General features: G+C 42.2%; 1 protein-coding gene across 3 annotated transcripts in view; it reads right to left on the reverse strand.

The window, feature by feature from the left end:
* Window positions 1-21,328, reverse strand: part of LOC119379302 (armadillo-like helical domain-containing protein 3) — a 67,330-nt gene that overhangs the window by 31,192 nt on the left and 14,810 nt on the right. For all 3 annotated transcript variants that reach the window (XM_037648573.1, XM_037648572.1, XM_037648574.2), the window contains exons 12-18: window positions 20,216-20,276; window positions 19,512-19,564; window positions 15,975-16,050; window positions 10,871-10,946; window positions 9,293-9,391; window positions 7,441-7,499; window positions 6,312-6,377 (exon numbers count right to left, since the gene is read on the reverse strand). In XM_037648573.1, coding sequence (XP_037504501.1) covers window positions 6,312-6,377; window positions 7,441-7,499; window positions 9,293-9,391; window positions 10,871-10,946; window positions 15,975-16,050; window positions 19,512-19,564; window positions 20,216-20,276 — 490 coding nt within the window. The remainder of the gene's footprint in view (window positions 1-6,311; window positions 6,378-7,440; window positions 7,500-9,292; window positions 9,392-10,870; window positions 10,947-15,974; window positions 16,051-19,511; window positions 19,565-20,215; window positions 20,277-21,328) is intronic.

A 21,328-nucleotide genomic window follows, 5' to 3' on the forward strand; every position in this document is an offset into this window, starting at 1 on the left:
ACCGAGCGTTCGCACCTCTCATAGATCTACGGGCACGTCCTGGTTGGTGTAAAGCTTCCATCGCTTCAGGCTCTTCTCACAGCCATCATTGCCTTTCCCATTCCCTCCTAGTATGGCAGCTTCGCACTAGTCATGCCAATTCTTTCTACCCTTTTATGTCTTTATTCCCATTATTTCTCTCTATTTTTTCTCCCTCTCTCTTTTTCTACAGCTTTCTCTCCCTCTCTCTTCGTGAACCAATGGTGAGTAGTGGGATTTCCTCCTCCTCACCATCACATCTCTCCTCCTCATGCTCACTTCCCTTTCCTACCTCCTTGCTACACTATAATATACAAGGCTACGCTATGCTCTGCTAGCGCGCCTGGATAGCCGAGTGGTTAGAAAGCTCGTCTTCTGATAGAAGGTATGTGAGTTCGAATCCCGCCTCGTGAAGAATTTTTTTTTGGCAAGAATTTTTCGCTTTCTCTTTCTTTACAACTTTCTTTCAGTCTCTCTATTTGTTTCTCTCTTTCTTTCTCTCTCCTTCTCTGGACTCGTTCTCAGGGTTATTACAGGCCATGCCGTGGCGTTAAGTAGTGGGATCTGTCCAAATTCTGTGGCACGTACCCGTTCATGATGATGATAGTTTTCTGATAGGTCCCACACACACAAATTACGGCTAGCTTAAACAGCTTTGCTGTTAAATTGAGATTTTTGTGTATAACATTTTTGGAAGTACTTCAGTGGGAAGTACTATTCTTCCCGCTGCCCTATATATGCAACAAAGAAAATGAAGTGGTGGAGATAATCCTTGCAGCAGTAGAGGGCACCAATGTATAATTATTTTTTTAGATTGTGCTAAGCTTCTGTAAAATTGTGACATAGTCCTGTGGTGTAAATATAGCTTCAGTGGCTTTGTTACACATGTAAAGGTAGCAGGTGGGAAGTATATTTACTACCGCCTGATAAAGGGTTAAAGGGACACTAAAGAGCAAAACGATTTTTCTCATATTAGTAAAGTACTCTTTCACGATACCAAAAACACCAAGCTTGCTGCGAGAAGACGCTTAGTAAGCGAGAAAATGCGAAAAAGCAAAATGTGAGTGGCGACGCACGATTCCGCGTGACGTCACATGTTTTGACGGTGCCTACTAGGGACTACGTAGTTCCTAATCGGTAAAAATAAAGTACATTGTTCTCTGAAGGAGCCATAGACTTAACATACCAAATATGCGGTAATTTTGTTGAGCCAATGGCGTCAAAATATGGTAAGTACGCTTTATTAATGAGAACAGACAGCAATGCCAAGGAAAGTATAGGGGGTGTTATTTGTAGTAATTAGAATATAAACGTCAAGAAAGTAAAGTGGACGAAAAGATAACACACGGGGAGATTTCTGCACAAAATTTAAAAATGAAACTTTGAACTTCATTTTCTCCTCTATGAATAAACCTATGATGGCAAAATTAACGACATTAGAGTTCTCAGAGCACAATTTATCGATCTAAACCAATTCATCGTTTCTCTTTAGTGCCCCTTTAAGATGTAGCCGACAATGTAATTAAGACCCTGCCAGTCTTGCTCATTTTCTGACAAGATCCAATTAAAAAGCAGATATATATGTAATTCTTTGTGCTGATTTTAAAAGTACAGTAATCTTTTCATTGGCTCAAATAATTATTGCTATTTTTAAATGTTAATTACTATTATTTGGTGAGAAAATAACTAATTAACTGGGCAGAAAGTTATGTTTTATGCATGAGTGGAAAGCAGAATGAATAAGAATCGAACTGCTGCAAGCAGTTTTCAAATCCAACAACAATTAGCAATTTAGCAGCCCATTGAAATTTAGCGTTTGCAGTATAGCTACTAACGATCAAGAACAAAGGCTGGTTAAAAAATTATAGAAGAAGAAAAGAAAGAATCTGCTTGCAGCATTTCAAGCTTTATGCATTTAGCTTCATACAGCAAAAAAGCCGGCAGATCCCACGCATTGTGGGAATCGATGTAATGCGAAGCAGCCAGCAAAGAGCTGCATACATCGTCTTGTATGCCATTGAGGAAAATGCGTGTCATGGTTTTCATGTTAACTCCTATTATTTATGTTCGTCACACAGTAACGTCGCGCAATACCAACTTCGGGGTCGATCAAATTAGAGAAACGGCTGCCAGTGCCCCATGAGCGTGGCACGCAAGTCATGCTGTACATGACATACGTGTGATGACTTTCATGTTTACTCGTGTTATTTATGTTCCTCACACGGTCACGTCGCAAGATACCAATTTTGGTGTATATCAAGCTAGCGAAACGGCCGCCAGCACCCCATGAGCGTGGCACGTAAGTCATGCTGTACATGACATGCGTGTCATGATTTTCATGTTAACTCTTGTTTTTATGTTCGCCACACAGTCACGTCGCGCAATACCAATTTCGGTGTAGAGCAAGCTAGCGAAATGGCCGCCAGCGCTCCATGAGCGTGGCACGTAAGTCATGCTGTACATGACATGCGTGTCATGATTTTTATGTTAACTCGTGTTATTTATGTTCGTTACACAGTCACGTCGCGCAATACCAATTTCGGGGTAGATCAAGCTAGCGAAGCCGCCGCCAGCGCCCCATGAGCGCGGCATGTAAGTCATGCTGTACATGACATGCGTGTCATGATTTTCATGTTAACTCGTGTTATTTGTGTTCGTCACACAGTCACGTCGCAAGATACCAATTTTGGTGTATATAAATCTAGCGAAACCGCCGCCAGCGCCCCATGAGCGTGGCACGTAAGTCATGCTGTACATGACATGCGTGTCATGATTGTCATGTTAACTCGTGTTTTTGTGTTCATCACACAGTCACGTCGCGCAATACCAATTTCGGGGTAGGTCAAGCTAGCGAAACCGCCGCCAGCGCCCCATGAGCGTGGCACGTAAGTCATGCTGTACATGACATGCGTGTCATGATTTTCATGTTAACTCGTGTTATTTATGTTCGTTACACAGTCACGTCACAAGATACCAATTTTGGTGTATATAAATCTAGCGAAACCGCCGCCAGCGCCCCATGAGCGTGGCACGTAAGTCATGCTGTACATGACATGCGTGTCATGATTGTCATGTTAACTCGTGTTATTTATGTTCATTACACAGTCACGTCACAAGATACCAATTTTGGTGTATATCAAGCTAGCGAAACTGCCGCCAGCGCTCCATGAGCGTGGCACGTAAGTCATGCTGTGCATGACATGCGTGTCATGATTTTCATGTTAACTCGAGTTTTTATGTTCGTCATACAGTCACGTCGCACAATACCAATTTCGGGGTAGATCAAGCCAGCGAAACGGCCGCCAGCGCACCATGAGCGTGGCACGTAAGTCATGCTGTGCATGACATGCGTGTCATGATTTTCATGTTAACTGGTGTTATTTAAGTTCGTCACACAGTCACGTCGCAAGATACCAATTTTGGTGTATATCAATCTAGCGAAACGGCCGCCAGCGCACCATGAGCGTAGCATGTAAATCATGCTGTACATGACATGCGTGTCATGATTTTCATGTTATGACTTGTCATTTATGTTCGTCATACAGTCATGTTACGCCATACCAGTTTTGATGCACATTCGATGAATCAAGCGACCAGGAGAGCACAAAGTCGTAGGCGGCTAGATAGATAGATAGATAGATAGATACGCTCAAAGTCGCAGAAGTTCGCTAAGAAATGCTTCGCATTTAAAAACGATACAGCTGTAGCTATTCTAGAGCTTGAGCAATTGCCGCACCAAACAAGCGAGGTGAGTAAAGGCTTGTTTTGAGAAAATGCAAGAAAGCAGATAAAGCTCATTTTGAACCACACGTAATAGAAGATATTGAAATATTTTTGTCAGATTATTAGTCGCTACCAGGGACATAACCTGCATGCCTACTGCTGCAGCACACGTCATTCAGAAGCAGCGTGTCAATGAAAGAGCCCAATTTTCGTGCTTTTTCTTAATCAAAATATAGCTCGTTTTGGTCATATAAATTGCTGTTGGGGCTGAAATATGAATTGAAGATGTAAGAAACAGAAACTTGGTCAGCACTTGTAGCAATGCCTGTATGTTACAAAAATACTATATTCAGAAAATTGATTTTTTCCATGATTTTTCATCTCTAAGACCAGTGTCCCCCCTTAATAAACCTATGATGGCGAAATTAATGACATTAGAGTTCTCAGAGCACAATTTATCGATCTAAACCGATTCATCGTTTCTCTTTAGTGTCCCTTTAAGATGTAGCCGACAATGTAATTAAGACCCTGCAAGTCTTGTGTCGTGCATGTGTGTTAGCAAAAGTGCAAATTAAAGGACGATCATCTTTAGACTTTCAATGTTCAACATGCTGTTTTAAACCACACTGCACATCCTCTAAACCATATTTCACATTCAATTTTTCAGGCAGGCCTGATCATTTGGATGTCTTTGCAGCCCTGCCACGTACCCCCATACTGCTGATATATAAGAGCATCTGAAATTTTGGACACTGAAACCATTCGTCACCCATTCTTTCGTACTTTTTGCCATGATTGCAGGTTTGAAATAGGATTAACCAAAGCCACCATCCCCGTGTTAATGATCTCACAGCCTTGAGCCAGCACTCTTGCGCACCAACCACTGAAAATCATGGTGGATCCCAAAAGTCTGGTGCACCGCAATGAAGAGGTGTTATGAGGTTCAGCATACACAAGTACTGCGGTGAAGCATACCAAGGATGGAAAGGGGCCACTGTCACTGGACATTATATGTGTTCCTTAATTATACACACATGCACCTGCCATCTACTGTCACAGCGTGAGCACTGAGGCACTTGATAAGCATACTGGCAGGCCTTCAGAGTTATAGAGGACGCAGATGTGGCTATTTCAAAGCTTAAGGGCAATAAAACGGCATGCATCCATTTTTCACTCAACCTAATTTTTCAGACAATCTTGTGGTCCATACGGAGTCCAAATAATCAGGCAACGACTGTAACATGCATTAAAACTAGGCTTGTGCGAATATCTGAGCACTTCGAATATTCGAACTTGCTTCGACACGAATTTAAATTCTAGAAAATTTCGAAGTATTCGAAATGAACGAATAGACATATATAAACCGCATGTAACCCCCTGTAAAAGTGGTTTCACTGCAGTGGAGGGGTGCTCTACCGTGAATACACCTATCCAGGGGAAATCCGCACTGCCGCGAAGCCACACTTACAGTGAACCTACAGTAAAGCCTCGTTAATTCAAAGTCACTGGGACTGTGAAAAATCTTTTAATTAAGCGGGTTTTCTAATTAACTAAAAAAAAAAACCGGGATGCAAGGAACTTTGAATTACTGAAAGTAATCAGAGGTGGTCGTTTGCTGTGCCTGCTAGTTTGCAGCTCCAAGGGTTATGTTTTCCAGCAATACCCAGTCCCAATTTTGCTGCTAAACCGGGAACACAGCGAGCCTCGCTGCTTCCAGCACAAGAAAAAAAAGGAAGGGGGGAAAAAACGTTCTCGTAGTGAACTGAAATGCACGCCTTCGGAAAAGAAATTCTTCACTGCACCACGGTGGTGACACGCAGGCAGCATGTCACCCGCCCTCGCAGCGTCAGTGCATCATGATGCAACTATTCGCCCATTCTTTCTGGTAAAATAAAGAGTTTAATAATGACCAGTGTGGCGGAATTCGCGATGTTTTCTGGGTGTTGTGTGTTGCGATTGCTTCGTCCGATTTCGCTGCCTGCGAAGATGCCGCCTCTAACGAAAAAGCGGAAGTTTATCACGCTGGAAGATAAGGCTGCAATCATCAGTGAGATGGAAAAGGGCAGGAAAAAAATGTACATCGCCGAAGAATTCGGCGTTGCGTGCAGCTCGCTGTCCACGATTCTGCGCTGATCCGCGCTGATCCAGCGGAGGCGGAAGAAGGTTCGCCAGGCGCACTTGATGACGGTACTGGTGACAGCGCAGTGCTGCCGTCACTGATCAGTGCATGGGGCGAACTTTGTGCCGTGGCAAACGAGATTCCCGATAGAGAGGCATGAAATTGCTGCATGGTAAGGCCCGCCAAATCAAACTTACTGACTTTTGGAAATAAAATGTGTTTTTTGTAAATTCCATGTCTTTCTGCCGCATTCTCGCGCCATCGAAATTCCCGCAAGAGCGAAATTTTGTGCTTTCCCCGCCGATTTCGTTATTGCGGGTTTCAACTGTATTCGCACAAGCCTAAAAAACAAAGCCAATATTCATACAGAAAATTACTTGTGCCATTAATCCATAATGACAGACAGCATTAAAGGGTGAGGCAATGCACACAAGTATACATTTACACATACCATTCTATGCAGCTGAACCTTGAAGACCATGTTGACATCATGCATCATGGAATTGGCATACTGATCCTAAAAGAAAACACACGCACATATACGAGTTTAAAAAATGGAGAGAAGATGCTTGATAACCAAAATCAGATGCCATACTTTATGACGAGAAATGAACATTACAGGAAAATAGAACAAATAAAAACTTTTTTAAAACTGTTATACGAGCCATTAAGGCTAAATTTTTGGAAAGTATAAATTCAATGACAAAAACTAGCACAAAATAATGCAAGTTTTCTACTCAAATTTCACTGGCTTCCACTCTCACATGTCACTCTCCTGGTGGCACTATGCCGTGCAGCAAACAGCATCTCACTGCATACACATAGAGCATACCATGGAAAGCTAGCATACCATGGTAGCCAGCATGCCAATGCTTAGCATGGTAACTCAGCATGATAGCTCAGAATGGTCACTCAGCATACCAACTCAAATCTAGTGCTGACCGTAAACTTGCAAGGATGAGCACGTGCCACTCAAAGATTCATGCATTGAACTTAAATACCACGCATCTCTTTTGGAAAGGTCTGTGTTACATTAGAAGCAGTTAAACAGCTGAATATAGAGTTAGCGTAATTAATCTGCAGCAAAAGGTTGTGCATTCAAATGTACAGTACGGTCCACTGTTAAATGGAACACTACAATGACCACCTTTCATTTTGCTGGCCCTCTAACCGCAAGTGGACAGGGAAACATTGTCCATGCACTGCACGAGTCTGTCAAAAAGAGGCAGAATTGTCAACTTCCAGTAGTTTTATGCAAATCTAAGCCACTATGCTTTTGCAAGAGAGCAAAATCCAAACATGCCCTGCATGCAAGTGTTCCCTTTAACAGTGGACCCGTCTGTACAATATTTTGCTTATTATTAGGCCACCCCTTTCTTGCAGTGCACCTTGTTCTAAGAAAAACCATACAATGTGACATAAACGTCAAGTAGTATGGTTGCAATTCAGAGCATCATAAGTCCCCTCAGCAAATGGGGTTGAGGAATCACCCCTTTATTCAAATATTAACAGTCATGCATAACTTTTTGTAAAATAATGGTATTATATACCAAGTAATTAGAAAAAATGCAAGCACTCACTTCAGTGATGCAGGTAAGAATGATGAACCCAAGCTTGGTGGTGTTTGCATTGGCTTCCACTGGAAAGAAGAATTTTAACAAGTGTTCGAAGAGTGTGCCAGATGCAAATAAAAAAATCATATGCATTTGATAACAGCAGCCCTCAAATAATGGTTAATTTACATGCAATGTACTTTATAAACACTATACTCAAGTTACATCTGCCAATTCATATATGAAAAAGTAGAATCTGTTTTAGACACAACCCTTGCTTCTAAAAGACGCCATTTCTACAGTCACCATTTAGAAATGTCGCCAAGTCATTGCATGGTATTTAAATCCCATTCTATATAGCAGTCAGCAATCACATAGAGGCGAGCACTTCTAAGAGTTCTTAAAACAGATTTGCATCCATACTAAGTAAATTTTCCAACAACTCTTATTGCTTTGCAACTAAATACGGCAAAGCTGGAGGAAGTGCTATAGTTTTACATTATCCCAACTTAAATGTCAAAGAGATTAACAGCCCCATTGAATACATGTGAACAACACCTCATCTGAAAAGTTCCTGCACACGGCCTTCTGGTGCTGTATAACATAACTTTACAAACAATGCTGGTACAGCACAAAACTGACTCATGAGAAGACATGTGCATTTTATCAGATGGTGTTCTAATTCATGCTCACTAATTGTATAGTCCCTCTACCATTCCAGATAACGCTGCAGAAAAAAAAGTAACACGAAATACTGTGACATGAGTCATGTAATAATGCCTACCTTGCAAACATTCTTCTGCTGCTAGGCAAATGTTTAGTAGCAGTACAATTCCATTCAGAAAAGAGGCATTTTTTAGAAAAAAAAAAACTCCTCTACAGGTCATTGTAGAGGTCATACAGGTCATTGCAAATATACGCACTATTCTACGTATTTTACACTATATTTCCACATAGTACCCACACCGGTTCAGACATTTGTTCCATTACAGAACTAAATTTGAAATGCCCTCTGTGGTAGAATTAATCCAGCTAGCTGGTGATGTGATGTTAATGTCAAGAAAGTCTTCATGGCCTTCTGCAAACTCACAACACCACCACTTCACACTTTTAGACACCTTTCCCCAAACATGGGCTGCTTTTCTTTGCGGATTTCGATGGGCATTCGTCCGTTGATCCATAGAAAATAAATCACACTTTGCTGCTCATATGCAGTGGACGTACGAAGCACCACCACCACCTTCAACAGTTCACAGCAATGTCGTGCCACAAATCTACCAGCCGGTAAGGCTGGACCAGTGCAAGAAGGTCCACCACTGGGAATGGATATGTTGACTTTGCGTATAGAGCCATAATTCGGCTTAAACAAAAAAAATCAGGGACAACGACTTTCTAGCTCGCACTCATATTTATGGGCCAGATAACCAGGTACGCTTGATATTCAAGCGACAGCTAGATTCCCTCCCCCGCTAGATAGTTGTTCTGGCAGTCAAAAAATAATGCTAAAAACAGATGTGCTTTCCTTTGCTGCCCCCTGCTGGTGCTCTACACAACGGCCGCAGAACACAAGGCAAGCACTCGCATGCTCCCTTTCATAAACGACCAACCTGTACACTGGCTGCAGCTCCACTGCACAGTGATGCGAATGAGTAATGTACTAAGTGCCATAGCTGAAAACCAAAGCAAGGTTGTTGAAGCCTTGCTACAAGTTGAAGCACAAACTAGGCATTGCTGTAGTGCAGCCAGCAGCTACAAATCATACAACATGCCCATGCAGAAAAAGCTATTAAATGGGAAAGCAGCTGCATATTGTCATGACTAAAGTAATTATTTCTATGAACCAGTTCACCGGTACATATGCAATGACAAGTGGACCTACCTTTTGTTTTTTGCATTACAATAGAACAGAACTCCAAAAATGTGACAAGCAGGTTGGACGGTGGCTGATCCATGGTATTCACATCAACAGGGACTAGGTCTGCATGCATACGAAGTAAGAAAAAAAAAGCAATCAGTCTCATAGAACTGTTCTTGCAAAAGAGAATGTGAACAAGTAAGCTGGATAACTATTCTTATCCTTTCGACAATTCAGATGCTCTGTTGACTCCATAAGGCTATGCAAGGCTAAAGAACTCCAGGTTTGGTTAAACTATTCCGGAGCCCTTCATTATGGCATTCTCTTCCTGCCTTACCAGACGCGCCACATTACATAATTTCAATCTTCCGCCTACTAACAATGTTTATGGAAAACAATTACTACAATTTGCTGGAGTTAAGATCTGGAATGATATACCGTGTCAAATAAAAGAAAGCAAAAGTTTTTCCTGTGCGCTTAAAAAATACTTTCTTCAGAAAAATGAACAGGACCACTAGCACACACTTTGTTGTAATCTCTGCTTCGTTTTATATTGATTATATGCCTAACAGAATCATACTTGACATGGTTTACGTATTTCTCTGTACTTATATTTGATGTATTGTACACATACAATTCGTTACATGCATGCAACATGTTGCATGATACTGCAATTGACCTATCACAAATATGTTTCCTTTTTATATTTTGCTCCATTTTTTTTCTTATGACTGAAGTGTACTTTATATTATAAAATATCTGCTTTGTTAACACAATCTGTTCCTTTAAATGCCTATTTATTTAGACCCCCTACTAGCCAGTGGCTACGGGTCTAATCAGTGTTGTGTATTTTCATGTAATAAGAGAACTTTAAATAAAAAATGATTGATTGATTGATTCCTTACATCCTATTGTGCAGCTTCAAGATGTTAAACTATTTTACATCTTGTGTGACTTTTTGCATTACTTTATCTCGTGTGATTCTTTTTGAAATGAAGAGGGCATTCAGTAAATTACATCACAAAAATTCATCACCAAGTGCCAAACGTTAACATTTAGAGCTCAAGAAACTATGAAGCTTACAAGAAAGGGCTAAAAGAGGTAATGGTTCAACAGTGCGTGTGATAGGATTGTAGATGATGATGATAAATCAAGCCTGTACTATTGCTCCCAAAAACAGATCTTTTGCTAGCTCTCAGCATAGCATGCCTTGGTGAACTGCTGTTCTGTGAGAAATGCATGCACAATGAATATTATCGGGCAAACGAAAAGTTTCGTTGTTTTATTTTCTCAAGGGCAAGCATGGTAGATGCCTACACATACAAAGGCCATTCGGTACAGGTTTGATTTGTTGGGTGTAGACATAATTTTTGTTTCATATATCCGTATATTTTGCTATGTATTATCGTTATAGATTAACAATGTTTAGAAATTTTTTTATGTACACATAATGAATAATTTGAAGTCAATAGGTTCAATATATAGTTGCAGTTGGCTGTACAGCCACCAGAACAAATACTGAAACGGCGATCATAAAGTGCAACATGTGCTATCCTCAAAAGAAGAGTTGACAGAATACTACATTACTAGTAGCTGGCTCACCATGTGGAGAGTGTTCCGTAGGAGATGCAGCACCACTAGTTGGGGCAGTTGCAGTTGCACAAGACTCTGTCTGAGACTGAGCGAACAGGACAACAGTTATACCCCTGTCACACGGCACATGTAATGTCATTTGCAGCGAATGTCATTAGGCGTTAATGCCATTTTTGTTGCTGCTACACGGGCATAGCGAATGACATTCACACCTAATGGCATTCGCCCGTTGAATGAGTTCACCGAACTCATTCAGGCGCGACATGTGTAGTCTCGTCAACAGGCGCTTGGCAAAAGATTGCGACATCGATATCTTAAAGCATGTTAAAGGTATATGTAAACGATGTTAGAATTCTTGTTAAAGGTTGTTGTTAACTTTTCGGTAACTTTTTTTACGTACAACGAGATGTTGGAAGCAATTTGTGCAGCTATACTCTCTTTCCCATACTCCGACTTGACGCTAGCGCCACCTCCTGTCAGCCATGTGGCCATGTTTACAAACGCTCACTGTTGTTTTGGCGAAGCGACGCCGCGGTAGCCGTAGCGATAGTTGCACGCCATGGATGCGAACTCCGGAAGCAAGAAAAACATATGTAAATTAAAAGCACAATTTCTAACTTCTTGTTATCACAGCCGCCTGCCAATAAACGTTGACATCAATTGCGAATGTCATTTCATATGGCCGTGTAGACCCGGAACGCAAGATCGCAATGACATTCGTTTTGAATGTCATTCGCAGCGAATGACATTACATGTGCCGTGTGACAGGGGTATTACAAGGATAATTGAAAAGCTAGACACACAAAGAAGCATAAGCCCCTTTGGCCTACTAAGGACAGGGGGCATAATATGAGTGTACAGTAAACCATTCATTCATATTGACTTTTCTTAAGTAGAGCATTCTGCTATCTATTAGCAATGGTTTAATAATTCAGCAGAGATCAAAAGAATGCATGCTTCTATTTTGAATAGGTGAAGACATGACATGTACAGGCTGTTTCACACTTAGGGGAAAACTTGAAGCACATTGCAATGCGCTTCGAGTTTTCCCCTAAGTGTGAAACAGCCTGTACATGTGGGAACCTTCACTAAGACTATCCCCATTTCTTAGCATCCTGGGTTATTACTGCTTAATCCTTTGAAAAGCACAACTTTTAAGTACCTTTGTTTATGTTAAGCACAGTTTAGGAACACAAAAAAAATGACATTTAAGAGTGCACAACAATTAACACCATATGGATTTTCTTGTAAAAAAAACAAGAAGTCTAATATAGCTTCTTTGTACCAGCTTCCATCATAGTGCCTGGCACATGGTTATTACTAGGGGTGTGCGAATATTCGAAATTTCGAATATTTTTCGAATAGTGTTTGCTATTCGATTCGATTCGCACTGAAATTTTACTATTCGAACTATTCGAACTTGCCAAAGACAAATGCAGTCAACGTCCGGTTGAAAGTGACCCCTTCAGATTTTTAATATGCTTCACCTCATTACACTCTCGTATTGCGGCAAAGCTGTCTTTCAAGCTCCGTTACCGTCGAACTTAGCCAAGAGAAAATCCGGTTGAAAGTGGTCCCTAGATTTTCAATATGCTTCACCTCCTGACACCCCCGTATTGCGGCAAAGCTGCCTTTCAAGCTCCGTTACGGTCGAACTTAGGCAAGAGACAGTCAACGTCTGATTGGATGGAAGTGGTCCCTAGATTTTCAATATGCTTCACCTCCTCACACCCCCGTATTGCGGCAAAGCTGCCTTTCAAGGTCCGTTACGGTCGAACTTGGCCAAGAGACGGTCAACGTCTGATTGAAAGTGGTCCCTAGATTTTCAATATGCTTCACCTCATCACACCCCCGTATTGCGGCAAAGCTGCCTTTCAAGCTCCCCAACGATCGCAAATGTATTAACTCAAGAAAACGCTGGTTCCAATATGGAGATGAAAGATGTGGCAGAGTTGGGGGCTCAGTTAAGGCTGTTTTGGACCTGAAATTTGGGCAGGAAGTCCGAAAAATCGAACGCCGAGAATTTTTAGCATCCAAAATTTCAGATGTTCTTATATATCGACGTCTACGAGGCAGATTTGGAACTCCGGACTTGAAGGGAGCACACCCTTGTCTGCCACATCAGTTGGGTTTCCATAGAAGTTGAAGAAGAAGAGACTGAGGAAATGGCATCTTTGCCTATCACGTGTAAAGTGTTTTCGGCAACACTTTGGTTGCACCAAATCATACAATTCGGCCTCTACATTGCCTCATTCTTGATAAGAAAGACAACTATGAAATATGACCCCACCAGCGCTTCATCAACCTAGCGAAAAGAAACACTTTCATGTTGCTATCTCACAAGAACATACTTAGGGATTCTCTGCAACTTTTTCTGTAATTTCACTTCGAATTATTCAAAAAATGTTTGAGAAATATTCGAAAATTATTCGAAATTATTCGATTCGATTCGCACTCAATCTTTATTATTCGAATTCGCTTCGCACCCAAAATTTTGCTATTCGCACAGCTCTAGTTATTACACACACTGCAACACAGCCTAGAACATTACAATGTAGAAGTGTGATGAGTAATCATTAATAATATATTCTATGGTGGCTTATCAGTTTTCATTGATTGTTCAAACGTCCCAGGGTGGATAGTCGTTCAATATAGTCAATATTGGCCTCGAGGAGTTACGGAGTCGCCCTCTATCGGACGCGCCTCGATTGCGTGCTAGGCAGGATACCGCCGTCGCGCTCCCCATAGGTTTTGCTGTCGGCGCTCTACAAAAACACCTCGCGGAAGCCCTCCAGGGCATTTCTGTAAGTACTTTCGAAATGAACTGTGTTCTTTACTGTCAAAATAATCATTTTCGACGAACTGAAAGCCCAACATTGTCTACAGTCGTTGTCTCTTAGCGTGAAGCGGGTGCTCGGTTTTCTGCAGTTACCGCGTTGGAGACCCCTGCACCGGCTTCTTGCGTGAAAGGTAGTCACTCGCTGAGTGCAAACTATGTGAAATCTCGTTAGAGTAGACTGCCTGTAAAACCAAACGGAGCATAACAGAAAGAAGCCTCAAGCCAGCGATCGCACGGGTTCGCGACGACTGACGGTGCCTCTGCATGTATGAGCGTCTGCATGTATGTTCGCACTGATGGTTTCGCTTTTGCTACGAGCACGTTTTGGCACCACGCTGTGAACGTTAGGCCGCAAAATATGAGAATTTGTGAGTAAACAAACAACTGCTGTTGCGCAGACGCTATCACAGCAGTTCAAAAACAATTTCCTTACAACTGTGGCTTCGGTGCGCATGGCAACTTTGTGATCTGCCGTCCCGACGATTCAGTGTTTTTTTTTTCTTTTTCGGTCTAAATTCGGGGACGTCTCAATGTCATTTGACAAGTTGGTTGCCTCGCACTGCGTATTGATCGGTCTTCTCAGCGGGCAAATGCCGCTGCTTCTGTTTCTTTATTCAGCGCATTCGTTTCGTTTGGTGCTCACACAAAATGTGAGCAAATGCGACACCTTTTTTTAATGCTCCTTAATTATCGTTCCGTTTGCATTCCAGTGAACTTGCCGCTCTCTGTCATCAACAAATTCATAGACCAAAGCTTCACCACTTCGAGATTGCTGGTGGAAAGAGAACCAGTCTACGAGACCGAGCATGTAGTAGCATGCGACGCCTAGGAAAAGAAAGAAAATACAGTAACGTTTGCCGGACTTGTTCTGCAAACGTCGGCTGTGAACTAGGACCCTCATGAACTTGATATAGCGGTGAATAAAATAGAAGGTATTGCAGCAACCAGCAGCCGCAGAACAGGATAGTAATTATTTGGCGAGTACCCCGGCAATTTTGGCAGCAGTGTCGTGTCTAACGCCAACAGGGTGGCATCTTTCCCATGTAAATAAATGAGGTTCCAAGAAAATACATGGGGTTGGCCGGTGGGCCGATCATCGGTGGGCCGATCACGAAGGCAATGCAAAATTTATGTAGCTTATGACGCAATGCGTGCCTCATCAAATGGGAAGGTTGCCCGTCGGCGTCCCGCGTCGGCGGCGTCAGCACGAGTGATGCAAATAATAATAGTCACGTGATCGTGTCACCATATGACGTCATCATGACGTCACATAATGTGACGTCACATGATGACGTATTCACACGTCATGGTCGCTTTGCATTGCCTCCGTGATCGGTCACGGAGGCCATGCAAAACTGCGTTAGGTGCAGAACGCTTTTGGAGGGGGGCGCGGGAGAATCAGTACATCGACTTACAAGAAGATGGCTTTCGCCTTCTAGTCATCTTTAACGAATGCATAAGGGACCCTGTGCGTTTTTTAATTCAACGTATCTAAACAATGACTTGCGCATCTGCAGCCGATTTTGTGGACAGTGAGCACCGGGCCGACGATCAAGAGGTCGCATTGGAAGGTTCTGAGGTGGCATCGCACGTGGTAAAAGGTAGCGCTTTTACCATCCCGTGGCAGATAAGCATCATTTGCCGGCGGGAAGCGCGCGCGAGCCATCGTCTCAGTGCGCGCTGTCTGCTACTCACCGAACATCGCAGGCCCGACGCAGTAACTAAAGTCGTCGTCGCGGAAGTGCTTGTTGCACACAAGACTCGTAGCCGATGGCTGCTTGCCGGTTCTTAGCTTTACAACCCATGCTTCACGCTGTTTCTTGTCCCGCGGTTACCAGTGCAGGCTGACACTGGGCTCCTTTGCGTAAGTGCGGCACTGCGGCACCGAGCGGTAGAGCCGCATGTTCGTCGCCTTCGGAGGCAGCCACTCTATTACAATGGTTTCAATTGAGTAGAAAATGAGAGAAAACTTCCGAATTTGAACAGACCGCAGCGCATGTGGGACTTGAAACTCGTTTTCAAAGCACGCAGCAGTGCGCCACAAGCAGCCGACGCGGCCGCTGAGACCACGTGATCCTGCCAAGCACGTCACGCCGACGGTGGCGCCGGCGTTTCCAGTGGTGGGCCTCGAGGCCAATAGTGAATGTGGGGTAGAGGGGGGGGGGCTGCAAGATGGTCTGGACCACCTTATGAAAGTTCCACCCCAAGTTTAAACAAAAATATAAGGTGTTTCAATTACCACTAAATAAAAAATTAGGAAGTGCGGTGTCTCACATTTGTCAGGATCGTTATGAAGTTCCTGTTTAAGTGAACAGCCTCATAGAGGGCAAGGAGAACAGCATCATCACTCCTGAAAGAAAGATGTATGCCAATAGTAACACAGTTTAAATTGAAAACAAACAACTGTTAACTTATAAGAATCAGACACAGCTAGGCTACAATGTCTGAAATAGTTTGTAATTGCCAAAATATAGTGAATACATTAATTGACTTAGTAGTTTCTCAACTACAGAAATCGCTGCTTAAAACTGCCTAAAGAACAGCAAGTCTACCACAGCATCACAAACTATGCTTAGGTTTTAGTGGGTTTTTATATGATGATTTCAGCTTAGGCAAGCATGCTTCCTTGCAGTGAACATGACTCAAAGCAAGCATAACTTAACCCTGAGTGACGGGAACAACAGCTGAGGCAACGATCAAAGTTAAAGGATTGCAGGCCATCACATAATGCATTAAAACAACACCAAAGGCTAATAACAATTTAGGCTACACTGATAAGATTAATATACATGAGAACATCTGACATTTCAATATTATTGAGAAAAGTGCTTTAGTAACGAATATTAGAGCAATGTAGCGTACGAAAATGCGACTGCAGCTGGACGTTACAGTACTAGCTCGATGATGTAACACATCCTCATTGTAATTCTGTCACCAATACGCAACCACTAATAATAAAGAGATCATTGAAGTGCACTGTAAGATGGCATAAAATGCTGGCTATGCATATCTATTTGATTATTGGGGGTAAATATCTTTTCCAAGTGAGCATAGGTGGTGGACAAACTCGCATCCCAGTGGTGATGTTGTCCGAGTAACAAACGCCAGCCTCAAAGGCTATTCTTTTGGGTACTGCGAGTGCCAGATTCAATAGTGTGAGTCAAAAACATGTCATGGCCAACAAGTTTAAGACACCGTTTTTTGACAATGATGAGGCGACGCAGGTGGGTGTAAAGTTCCATCGCCCATGCCCTCTCATTTAGTTTATTAAAGGGGCCCTCTAACACTCTTCAACCCCCCGTTCTTTACTCGTGGATTGCGTAGACTGAAGTACAGACGAACTAGTGCAGCAAGAACGGCAGCGATAGCGGCACGCAGTACGAAGTTATTCAATTTAGAAAATTCAAAATACAAGAAAAAAAATGCCTACCCTCAACTCGATTTTCGCGGGGTCACGTGACCAGATTTCACTCTCTGCTGTGACGTCGGATGGCGCTCCAATGAAATGGGCTGAAAGCTCTTACGTAGGGGAAGCTCGCACACCATTGTTGCTTCTCCTTTTCGACGTATTGTTGACGTCGTTGCCATAGTAACAAATGTGGTTCCTGACAACTGACTTGTCAGAACTTGAGCGGGCGCTACTGCTTCGAAGTGTGGCTGGCAAGGCTTTGTCTGCTGTTCCTTACAAGGACATTCCATGTCATTCCCTCCTCTCATTCTGAGAAGGGAATTTGTGGAGCGGCATGGGGGGTTAAACACGGTCGCCCCTACGCGGGTTGTTCGGTGAGCAGCCCGACTGTGCAGCGACAACAATTCAACGAAGAGGATTACTTGCACCGTTTCAACAATCATGAGCCTACCGCACATGCGAAAAGAGGTAGCTCGCAAACGTACAGACGCAAAAAGAAGGAAGAGGGACAAGCGTTTCATATGGACATCCGACCGGCGCAGGCAAAAAGAAACCAGAGGCGAAATGGCAGCCAGCGCCTCTGTCGTACTTTGTGGTTGTAGTGATATTTTTTTGTGGTTTTTTTTTTTGTGGTTGATATTTTTTTGTGATTTTTTTTTTTTTTGTGGTTGTAGTGATATATAACGAAACACAATAGTAATCTCAACTTTGATGCTGCGCCACGATCGCTTCTAACGTTACATTTATCCAATCATAGGCTGGCGCTCATCGTCGTCATTTCCGCCCGCAATAGTTCTGGCAAGCGCCACTACGCGCTGATGCGGTCAGCAGCGATGTAGCGACTTCAACGCGTGATTAAAATACTAAATCATTCGATATTGGTGCTTAGACCTATGCTAAGGTTATCCCCAGCCATCAGTCTACGCAACCCGCAAGTAAAAAATGGGGGGTTGAATAGTGTTGGAGGGCCCCTTTAACGTGGTGTGCTTCGCTCACACTGCTCGATCGTGAACTCTCCCTAACTGCAAGAGAAAATGCCTAGGCTTGTGCAAATATTCGAGTACTTCGAAATTTCGAACAAGTATTACAGTATTCGAATTCATTTCGATTCGAATTTAAATTATTGGAAATTTCGAAGTATTCGAAATGAACGAATAAGTGTATATTATTCCGCACGTAACACCCCCCCCCCTGTAAAGGTGGTTTCACTTCAGTGGAGGAGTGCTATGTCGTGAATACACCTTTCCAGGAAAAATCCGCACTGCCGCGAAGCCCAACTTCAAGGTTAAATGAACATATTACCCTCGCATCAATTCATCATTTTTTAAGTTTAAAAGCTTGTTATACCAGCTTATATGCTCTAAGTATAGTAAATTTTAAAACGTAACATATTTTACAGGTTATCACTTGCATTCTATCGAAAATCAAATCCTGCTATTATTCAAAGTTGCTTCCACTTCCTTTGAACAAAAAAAAATGACATTTGCACGTGCCTTGTTCCAATTTTTAAAAATATATTGTGCGGGTTAGCTTGGTCATGACAAATATGCTCATTTTCTTTATAATATGTGATATGTACTATTCGAATTCGATTCGAAATTATTCGACCAAATCACTATTTGCTTCGAATTCGCTTCGAGCCTCAAATTTACTATTCGCACAAGCCAAAAAATGGCGCATCCATGTGATATTGTTGGCTCGCTTTGTGACTACACTTTTACGTTTTAGGCAAGAAACCGAGTTGGGAGGCAGTAAAGGGCACTGATGGCAGATGTCACATCGTTCTCTCCCTACATGGGGACAAGTGACCTGGATTGTGCTAAGGGTATGTGGACACTTCAAATACAATTTCTTTTTAAATTTAACATTTTCTTGGCACTAACCAGTGCTGCAAGGTTTCTGGAATGGTATTTTAGCAATGCACATCAACTCAATATTTTTTTTTGTGCCCCTATACATATGTCTGTTCTTCCAGGCAGATATGTTTCTACAGATTTGTTTAGATAATTAATGCACTACAATTTATATATGGATCACATTAGCTGACAATCATGTATTCTAAGTTAAGAAGAAATAGGATGGCTCATCTGCAAGATTACATGGTGTAAGTTTGTGTTGCTGTGAATGTACACAGTCGTCCACATCTAAAGTGAACACCTCATTAGTATTCAAGACCTTATAGAAGCTGATGTTCAATACATAATTCGGTAAATCATTATTGCATCTGTTGACAACATGATTAGATGTCACATAACAGACATTTCCCTAGTGAAGTAGAATACACACTAGTTTTACCAGCTTGAATACTAATTAGGTATTCACCTTAGGTGTGGTCGACCCTGCACATGTTTGTGGACGTGTATGGACAAATGTGTGGTAGCATAGAAGGATTATCAACAAACCTTCCGGAGTCTTTCATGGGAGTTGCTTCATCAGCAAGGAACATGGTGCCAACCTGAAACAAGAATGTGAATGGCTATAACATGTAGTAGGGCACGCATTTGGGCTGGTTGGTTCATGATTACCAATGAAAAACAGTGCTAAAAAGACGGGAAAAGAAAGGACACGAGACCACGGCTCTGTGGTCTCGTGTCCTTTCTTGTCCCGTCTTTTTAGCGCTGTTTTTCACTCGTAGGCTATAACATGACTACCCATCTGAGGAAACAAGAGGCAATTCAACCTTAAATTTCTTTGCATTTCATACTAAAAGTGTTAAAAGGGACCCTAAAGAGAAAAGCGATTTTTTGCGTATTAGTAAATTACAATTTCAGTCGCCGAGGTGATCAGCTGCCACACTTCGGTCGTCTGGGCGGGGCCTCTCCAAACTTCGTATCAGACTATAGGGATATTTTTGCAATCACGAAATCAGCCAATGACCGTGTGTCCCAATGACTACGTAGTCGATCCCTTCGTCTTAGTAACTAACCGAGGGGAGAGCGAGCTATTTTTGGCTGTTTTTGAAACAAAATTGCAAATCCCCTGTTGCGTGCATGTAATAAAATTTGGCTGACGTGTTCACAGGAGCTTTTACTACTCATTGGTAGCATTTTCTGACTAAGTTCAAAAAGTATTGCAAAGCCCCTTTAATAGAAAGCTCTCAACTTACAAAGTTGGTTACTGTGGACAAGAGACCAGCTTGAGGCTCAGCTTGTTCTTGCACAAATTGCCTGAAATGCACACATGCCAACTAATGCCACAGTTTCAGAAAAAGTTCCAGAGACAGATAGCATAACACAAGTAATCATGCATAGTCGTACAACTTCATGCAAAACATTAAGCTAACTCCCTCATGAAAAAATGCTGACCATGCAGGCAGCACGAGTAGAAATCACATACTACTGTACTGAATAAGATTGAGTGGAACAGTTGGGTGTAAAGCTTATGGAACATGATTCACACAAAAGCTGAATTTGTGCTAACATGGGGCACTTAGACTCCATTTCTAAGCCTCACTCTGCAGTAGGTTTTGCAACCTGCATAGTGATATATCATATTAAAGGCACTACGTCTTAGATAAGCCTAACTTTGGTATTTGTCATGGAACTTGTGCTCTCTAAACGTTTGCAGGCATTTATACAACACTGTAAGCCTTTAGCTGTATTTTAGGTGCATCAACCTGTCATTCAGTCTGCACCATATGAAGGAGCACAGCGGCAAAATGAGAGAAAATTTGTTTGTGTGCAGAAAGTTTATAACAATGTGACTGTTGTCTGCTATGCTAGCCTTCTGACTGTGCAGCAACTCCAGCTGCTTACAAGCTCATGGTTCTACCTATGAATGCCCGATAACCTGAAAAAAAAAAAGAAAGCATGCACGCTAGCACTAAATCATGACAATAGTCCAGCGTACTACAACATGTGGTACAGTTGGCTGCTCAGAACTGCTTGATTTCAAGGTGACAAGCAGGAAGGATAGCAGCAGACAAAAAATACCTCATTTGGCTTGTGCAAACATCAGTTTTTTGGTTTGAAACAAGGTCAAGGCGAATAGTTTGAATAGTGGAATTAGCATAAAACATAAAATTTATATGTCGTACGCAGATATGTTTAAAAAATCAAGCCAAGTACAGCATCCAAAATGTAACTGTATATATGGTAATTTATAAGAGCAGATTTTTTCTGTTCCAATCTGCTGTTATTGGGGGCGCAAATTATGCATAGCAAACTACGATCCATTTCAAAATTTGCCACAGTTTGCGCATAATAAAAACGTTTTTTTT

The sequence above is a fragment of the Rhipicephalus sanguineus genome, chromosome 1 (assembly GCF_013339695.2).
Source record: "Rhipicephalus sanguineus isolate Rsan-2018 chromosome 1, BIME_Rsan_1.4, whole genome shotgun sequence".
Taxonomy (NCBI): domain Eukaryota; kingdom Metazoa; phylum Arthropoda; class Arachnida; order Ixodida; family Ixodidae; genus Rhipicephalus; species Rhipicephalus sanguineus.